This window comes from Terrapene carolina, unplaced genomic scaffold (assembly GCF_002925995.2).
Source record: "Terrapene carolina triunguis isolate 2854851 unplaced genomic scaffold, T_m_triunguis-2.0 Scaffold131, whole genome shotgun sequence".
NCBI classification, from domain to species: Eukaryota; Metazoa; Chordata; order Testudines; family Emydidae; genus Terrapene; species Terrapene triunguis.
This window is the reverse complement of record NW_020664482.1, coordinates 29,264,397-29,273,530: the sequence shown is the minus strand read 5'-3', so window position 1 is coordinate 29,273,530 and position 9,134 is coordinate 29,264,397. Positions and strand designations below refer to the sequence as shown.

Genomic DNA, 9,134 nt, shown 5'->3' with positions numbered 1-9,134 from the left:
AGAGCCTGGGAGGGAGGGCGAGTAGCGGCGCGCGAATCAGCTGTTTCGCGCGCCGTGGCAGCTGCAGCGGAGGTGAGCTAGGGCGGCCGGGGCACATTTTTAGGGGCGGCATTCTGGCGCCGGCCATGCCGCCCCTAAAAATGTGCCGCCCCAAGCACCAGCTTGTTTTGCTGGTGCCTAGAGCCGGCCCTGCTCAGTGTTGAGACTAATTCCACTTCACTGGTTTAAGGTGTTCTACCTAACCTAAAGCACTTCTGTTGAGGCCTAGTTCTGTGGATATCTTAAATGCAGTATATTTCTTGATTTTATTCTTGGTAAAAGTTAATAACTCTATTATAAATAGTTAAAATTTGAGGGTCAGCAGTGATTACGTAACTTGCATGAGGGCAATATTGTCTAGTGGTCTGGATTTTAATGCTGAAACTGGCTTGCTATTTAAATTTTGGCACTAAATTCTCTAAGCTTCAGTTTTCCAATCTGTTAAATGGAAGCAATGCCATTACTTCACTTCATAGGAGTATTCTGAGGCAAAATTAAGTAGTATTGGAACAGTGTGCTCTTAAAAACAAACAGCGAGGACTAGAATTAGACCTCCTCATTCCCAGTCATTCTTCTAGACCTGGGGCTGTCAGGATTTTTTGTTTTTGTTTTTACACATTACAGCTCTATTTACCACACAAGGTTGAGAATCCCTGTTCTAGCATATTTGCAAGTATACCACCAGTCGGTATGTGGAGTTTATATTCAAATACCAACACTTCATTCAGAATTGGCATTCCCTTAATGACTTTGGTGAAGCTTAGTGCTTGTAAATGTGAATCTGAATATGGAGGCTCTGACATATTATGGCCATCCTGTGTCTACAAGGTTCTGTTTGGCAATATACAGATAATGAGTAATTTAAATATTTCTTGTTTCAAGAGCACTTATCAGACATCAGAAACAATTCTGTATTACTAGTTGTGCTATTAAACGTCACTGTATGGCATTCTCTAATTCCACACAACCCCCACCTACAAGAAGTTAAAGTTTTAAAAGCATCCTTGATGCGATTTGTGGGAGAAAGGCAATGAAACATGGACAAAAATTCATAGTACCGCAGAATATTCAGTATCTCTTCCCCGTAGCCAACTGCAACCCACATACCCTTTTATAGCATTTTATGGTATTATATAGTCAAGATTTGAATAAATCTGTGTTCAATAAATGTATTCTTTTATTAGGTTTATCCCTTAATCAAATATTCATTTATGTGGGCTTCATTCTATTAAAAAATGAAATTAGACAAAGGTGAGCAAATCTGTAGAGTTACAGTAGTTTAAAGCTTAATCTCATTCTCTAGGGGTAATATTGACAATATAAAAAGTGCATAAATGATATTCTGTAACACTGAAAAATGCTTATGAGCCCCCTGTGCATGTTATACTGTTTTACAACCTACAGTGAAATGCATGACTCGCTTAATAAGCAAGACCTTTAGAAAGCTTCCCCACACCTCCTGCAGTGTATAACATAAGTAAAGATCTCACCGTTTCTATGTGAGCCAAATCCTATATTAATTATTGTAATTTTCCTGTAGGATTATGTTTTCTTTCCTAACAGAGTGGTCATTTCAAGGTATGTGTATCTCTCTTTTTTCCACAACATAATTGTTTAATAATTTTGAAGTCTTAATTTATATTAAACAGAACAAAATCTACAGGCAGTAGTTACCATTTCCATATATATTCACATTGCATACTTAATTTATCCCTCTTTTTTCTGCAAGCCCATTTGTTCTGGTCCTTCTCCTTCCCCCACCCCCAAACAAGTGTGCAAAGTCTGACATTTTCAGCCTACTGTTCTTGACAGTGCTCCTTTAAGAAAAATGAGGGAGGCAAACAAGCACAGAATCACCTTTCTGTCAAACACTTTTCTCTGCAGTTTTTTTCATGAATTTTGCTTGTTATCATAGGACATGTCCCTTTTCTGTTTCCCTAACCCGACCCCTGTTGTGGTTTGCACATCCTTGTGGAGAGGGCTGGCAACCTGTACCTAAAATGCAATTTTTTTTAATGAGTTACAGAAGTCAAGGGCAAGTCTACCATACATTGAATACAAGACATGCAGGTGTTAGATTTGAACACACAGCAAGACAGAGTTGTAGTTAGCACACAGCAAGACAGAGTTGTAGTTAGCACTGAGGTAAGATTCAAGCTTCTACTGAAGCTTCTTCTCTGATTAAAATGTTCACATCCCCTTCCTAAGAACTGAAGATGAAGAGAACATAGAATATTGTGGACGGGGAAGCCTTTCTGCTGAAAAAAATCATTTTCTTTCCCCAGTTCTCCATAAAGTAAAAAACAAAACAAAACCAACTCTCTCTTTCACCTAAACCCAAAAAATGTTCCATATGAAATGTCCAATTAACATGCAGGTTAAGAGTAGTGGTATAGTTATTTTAAAAGCACTGTATTTATATTTTACTCAAAAGAGCTCTTTAATAATGTATGAGAATTGTAAGCTCCTAGCTGGTGACTAGCAAACAAGCTGCTTTGGGTCAGAAGTCACATGAGATGCATATAACTTTTGCTATCCTTATATCAAGTGTAGGCTTAGTTTCTGATGCTTTTGTTACAATACATGGAAGAGATCATCTGACACTTTAATAATTGAACCATTACAGTATTTTTTTCAGAAAAATTATTCTTGTAACATTACAAAATTAAGTAGTACAAATTAAAAACTAGAATCCTTACTCAGGGCTGAAAACACCTGAAAACCAGGGCTGAAAACACCAGTGGATCCACTGACTGTCTAAAAGGAGTTCTTGGTGTGGGGGGAGGTGCTTGGACTAATTTAGCAGAACAGAGGGGTATCATATGTCTGCCTTGGGAAGCTACCACTATATAGGGGTCTCACAAAACAAAAAGTTCCGTTGAACATGAAGGAAATGACAGACACACTAATTTTTTTTAACTCTACTCACAGTTTAAGGAACCCTGCAGAAACTACCAATGCAACCAGAGTGAAAAGACTGCTTTATGGGAACAGGCATGAATGAGACAAAGGAGGATACATATAGAAGAGATAAAACGAGGCTTGGGCAGGAGACGGAAGATATTTGAGAGCCTGCTGGGCAGTAGTAGAAATATTAGGGCTCTATTAAATGAAGAGTCAAGGTGCCAGTCTCAAAGTGCCGGATCTGATTCCTCATCCCCACCCCCCATCGCACACACACACACACTTTCACAGGGCTTGGCCTGTTCTTATTGAAGCTCTGGCATTGACTTCAGTGGGAGTAGGACTGTGGGACTCAGTCCCGCAAGGTGTTGAACTTCTCTCTTATGAGATGCTGAGTATCCTCAACCACCACTGAATGCAACTGGTTTCAGTGGGAGTGTAGGATGCACCTTGAGGCAGAATTCGGTACAGTGACAAAGTGATGGACTAAACTGATTTTTTTTTTTAAACTGGGCTGGTTTCTGTTTGTCACAGAGGCTTGATTTTACAATTGTCTTTCACATATTGGGATACTAAAAAAATAACTGTTGGGTTCCAGCAGATTTACGAATAAATAATAGATGGCAAAATAAATACTAAAGTTAAATAGTCCTTTATCTTTGCAAAATGTGTAAAGAAGCAAGAAGTTATTGATGTTTATTGACAGTCCTCCTGTTAAATATATTCCTGGCTTTTTCAAAAACAAAAATTACAGTAGCATTGTGTCACCTTGCCCTTGTACTTTATGGTGTATTTCTCAATATATTTTTTTAAATTACAGAAAGGTCAGTTCCCCAATACTGTCATCTGTTTACTTAAATTTAGGGCCTTCATACTTTTTATGTTGGTTCACCTGGTATTAATCTGTTTATAAAAAACTAAGATAATGTGCTTTGATGATTGTATCAATATCCCCCAACAATGAAATACAGTCATACAAAAGTTAACTAAGGTATAAACATGCAAAAGGAGAAGTCTCCCTGCGATCATAAAATCATGTTATTTTCTGTTCAGCAGTTCATGTTACTGCTGTTCATGCTAATTAATTAAAGGAGCTGTTGCTGTAATGTGCAAACAGGGAATCTGAGAAACTGAGAGGGCTTTTAGGTCTCTGAGTGAAGTTAAGTCAATCTGGGTGCGGGCAATCAAATGTAATGAAATCACTTGTCAGTGCTAAGCTTGCAAAAACTGTGAAGTTTGACTAGGGAGTAAAAGGATTATAATTAGATTTCCAATAGGATAATAACTAAATGGCAGAAAGCAGTAAAGAGAAAATATTACTTTGTTAGCTAATGGTGCTGCTGTTCAGTTTTAGTTTTTATCAGCACACTTGTAGTTGTGCTAATTTAATTTGCTTTTATCAGCAAAAATGCACTACTCAAATGGTACTTGAATGTCATTTGCAAAAATCATTGATCTGAAGGTGCACTTAATGACACCCAGTATGTTTATTTTATGTGAAACGGAGATTGGTTGATAAAAAGGTTGACGTGCTATCTTTCTGGCCCACAAGTAAGTTATGGAAAGAGGAATGGAACGGTATTTGTGTGCATGCATCGCCCTTTCCTTCACCATTCAACTATGCAGTGGACATCACCATAAGAGCGACTATTATTTTTTTATTTTGTCAGCTGAAAAGATTTATCCAGCTTAAGCCATACTCGGCTGATAGACTAAACATTTAGGAGGATTGTGAGTATAATTATTGAGAAAGTTACATATAAGGGTCGGACTATCGGGACAGAATTTCAGATCAATTAACATAGAGAGAAGGAACCAACTAAACTGAAAAGATTTATAATGCATATCAGAATCCTAGTACATGAACAGCTTGCATTAATAAAATCATTTTAAGAAATGAGCATAAAATATGATGTGACTTAATTACTGTGAAAGGTGGTCATGCAATATTTTTGTAATTCTCCTTTAAACCTTCTTAAGGAGATACTGGCAGTGGAACTAACTGAATTTCAAAGGAAAGGCACTGTGTGAATGATAGATTTCTCTCCAACAGAGCTATTGACAACAGAAAAAGAAAAGTCCTCACTGATGCCAGAGATTTTTGCTATGAGCTGTAGATATTTTTTGGAAATAGCTTTGTATTAGGGATGCATGAATTGTTACCCCCACAAACAAAGCAAGCAAATGAAGATGGTGATGGAGAATATATTTAAATTGTTAAAGACTAAAGGGCAGTTTTAGCTGCCAAGTTTTGTAAAAGTGTAATCAAAAGAAAATGGAAAAAGATAATACAGTATCAACATAGAGTAAAAGGATATGGGACACAGAGTTACATAGCAGAATTGCAGTGAAAGCCAAAACAAACCTTAATACTGTATTAGCTAGAGAGGGCTTCGTAATAGCCATTTTACAAGCTCATTGTGGGTTTGTAAGAGTACTATCTAAGCTCACAGCACTTTTAAGTATGAACAGAATTGTCTGGAAAGGCTCCATGGCAGTCATTTGTTACTGGTGATAAACTATGTTTAAGATGAATTCTGATAATATTTCTACCCTTATTTCGCTGCATGAGGGAAAGAAAATCTTTTTTGTGCTTGGACCTAACCTTCTGTTAGAGCTGAAATTGTGATTCTGTGGTGTTGTTAATACTAGACATTGTGTGCACCAACATACAAAAAGATTCTTGGAATCTAGCATTTGCAAAATTCCAAAATAATTCTAGCAGGACATTTAGCTTCATCAAAGTTAACCACTATGCTTATGAAGAATGGAATTTTACATAATTTTGTGGACCCATTTTAAATAATAAAAGAACATTAACTTGAACAATATCAGATGAAGACAATGATTTGCCCAGTTAAGAGTTTCTGATAGATTTACAACTAAAATATACAGAGTCCTATTTTATGCAGTCATTTTTATATTTATAGGGGAGCACCAAACTGGGGAATGCTCAACCTAGCCCCTGAATATCCAGCCTCCCACTCTCAAATTCTATCATGTAGGGCAGGGATGAGCAAACTTTTTGGCCTGAGAGCCACATCGGGGTATGGAAATTGTATGGCGGGCTATGAATGCTCATGAAATTGGGAGTAGGGGTGCGGCCTCCGGCTGGGGGTGCAGCCAGAAATGATGAGTTCAGGGTGCAGGAGGGGGCTCTGGGTTGGGGCTGGGGATGAGGCATTTGGGGTGCAGGAGGGGGCTCCAGGCTGGGACCGAGGGGTTCGGAGGGGGATCAGGGCTGGGGCAGGCTGCTGGGGCATGGGGGGGTGAGGGCACTGGCTGGGGGTGTGGGCTCTGGGGTACAAGATGGGGCTCTGGGCTGGGATCGAGAGGTTAGGAAGGCGGGAGGGGGATCGCAGCAGGGGATTGGGGCGCGGGTGGGGGCTCAGGGCGGAGCTTAGCACAAGCAGCTCCCGGAAGCATGTCCCCCCTCTGGCTCCTATGAGGAGCCGTGGCCAGGTGGCTCTGCATGCTGCCCCATCCGCAGGCGCCACGCCATCTGTAGGAAATGTGGCCAATGGGAGTTGCGGGGGCAGTGCCTGCGGACAAGGCAGCGCGTTCTACGTAGGAACCAGAGAGGGATCATGCTGGCTGCTTCCTGGGAACCGCGTGGAGCGGGGCAAGCCCCCCGACCCTGCTCCTCAGCGGGAGCTGAGGGCCAGGTGTGGCCTGCAGGCTGTAGTTTGTCCATCCCTGATTTAGGGCCTGATCCAAAGCGTACTTGCCCCGCCCGTTTGAAAATGTTTGCTTTTTCTTCAATTAAATATGGAAATTTACTTCCTTTTCTGATAGGATTCAATCACACCTTTGGTTCATACCTCCATTGTGTGAACAACAATGATGTCAGTGCTTTGGGGCTTCGTAAAGACGATTTAAGTATATTTTTAGTTTGCCAAATTTAAGTGGGAAGATCCCAACTATTTGTTTATTTCTTTTTATCTAACGTCCACATTTCAATACTTACTGCAAAACCATAATCATTTATGTGTAATTATGATTTTTCCACATTTAGTAGGTTACTGAAATTATCATTAGAAATACAAAACTAGTAATCAAAATGTCAAGTAAATCATTTTAAAGAATATTCTAGGCAGAACTGGTAGCACTGGCTATTATTAAGGTTGCATGACACTTTCGATTAGAAGACCCAGAAAAGGTTACTTATACCTTTGTCAAGCTTTAACTGTTTCAGCTGAAATTTTCCATGCTGGATGTTTGCCTCAGAATGTGTTTGTCTGAGAAAATGTCACCCAAAATATTTACACCATTTCCAAGAACAAGGCTAGGAAAAAAATTCATTGTTTTGCCTATTATTTGGGTAACCTTTTATTTGAATAGCTCTAGAATTCTGCTACTTTGCAACTGAGACTTGAAATTCAACAGGGGATGACCTTTGTATCAAGGATATACCATGGGTTCAGAAACGGACTGATGAAGATGGGGGAGAGAAACTGAGGGTATGTCTACACTGCATCTGGGAGTGTGCCTCCCAGCTCAGGTAAAAGACACCATCTAGTTCTGCTCTGGTATGCTAAGAACAGCAGTTTAGATGTTGTGTAGAAGCCTGTCTGAGCTCAGGTGACTAGACAGTGCCACAACATCCATACTATTATTTTTAGCACACTAGCTTGAGCAGAGCTGGCATTTGTCTGTCTACCCAGGTTCAGAAGAACGGTCCCAGCTACAGTGTAGACATACCATGAGAGGGAAAACACACTGTGTGTGTAAAGACATATGGGTATACATATAAAATATGTAAAGACACTATTCTTTGTAATAATTTTGTCATTTGGGCTTAGCTATGTTTGCACTTCTAGTGATGATTTTAAATATATACAGTATGTGTATATTTGTGTACATAATACACACACACACAACCCTCTGATTTTGACATGCGGGTAAATAGAGGGACTAAAACTATCTCAAAAGATGTGCAATTCTAAAAGGCATGTAAAATCACAAGACATTACATCTTTTGGATTAAACCTACATATGTGCTAGTTTGGCAGTTAAGTATGAGATTTGCTTACACTGGATTAAAACTAATTTAATACCTGCACATCTAAATTTACTGTGTTTTTTAAATTGTTTTCTAGATTAAACAAAAAATGAACTAACAGACTGTTCTGCAATTTCTGCATTTGTCATCAGGCATGAAAAATTAGATCAAGCTGATGCTGCATTGAATCTCATTTCTCTGGAATACCACAAATTATAGATTTTTAAATAACAGTGTGAAGTATACTGCACCTTGCATTGCTGCACTGTCATGTTGAGTTCCATTGTGTTCTATTTCCATGTCTGGGATTCCAGCTTCTGAAAAATGTGACACTTAAGATTAATGTCTTTGTCCTTCCTTGATGCAGCTTTAGAAAAATACTTATTGCAAACCAGGACGATCTTTAACTTACACTAGTCCTGCATAAAACATTGGCATTTCACAGAATTTCCAGTAGTAAATTGTTTATCAAATGTGAAAAAGGATTGCCAGTCTTATAGTGAATTATTTTTAACATACTTCACACATTCTCTGGTGATACGATAGTAATCAGCATATGTTATTAATATGTCAGTGAAATTCTCTTTTGGAGTACTGGTGCCATCTCTCGCATGAAAAAAGTGGAAATTCAGATGGGGAAAATACTAAACTAAATTGCCCCATCCTAGCAGCGTACTTGCAAAGCAAAATATTAGATAGGGCAGCCAATGCCGTTGAGAGTGTCAAATGGTATGATCTGAAGCCATTGTACACTGTTACCTCCTTGCCCTAATTGTATGTCATGATAATGTCTTTAAAATATTCCCCTAAAGAAGACTAGCAGTATATCATATATTTGTTATAGTTATTTAAATGTTTTTTCTCAAGCTTGTGTTAACCCTCTACTGTGTGTGTGTATACATATATATATATACACACACACACACACACTTCAAGCAGAAATTGTACAAGATTTCTTTCCAAGTCTTTTCTAAGAATGCTTTAGGTCCCATAGCAAAATTATATATGTTTAATAATTTGAAATGTGAAGCACTTCCAAATCTCTGAAAGGAAACTCCCACCAAACTGAATGCGTTCTTATTCCCAAGTTAGGAGAGATGTTCTAACAATGTAACACACACACATATACATGTCTGAACCATAGTTTAATGCTGATAATGTCTTTGTAGGCAGTGTCTGTGGGTGCTTT

At 38.8% G+C, this 9,134-nt stretch overlaps 1 protein-coding gene across 2 annotated transcripts in view; it reads right to left on the bottom strand.

Annotated features, from left to right (window-relative positions):
• Positions 1 to 9,134, bottom strand: part of DACH2 (dachshund family transcription factor 2) — a 486,020-nt gene that overhangs the window by 8,377 nt on the left and 468,509 nt on the right. For both annotated transcript variants that reach the window (XM_024195110.2, XM_024195111.2), the window contains one exon: positions 8,197 to 8,262. In XM_024195110.2, coding sequence (XP_024050878.2) covers positions 8,197 to 8,262 — 66 coding nt within the window. The remainder of the gene's footprint in view (positions 1 to 8,196; positions 8,263 to 9,134) is intronic.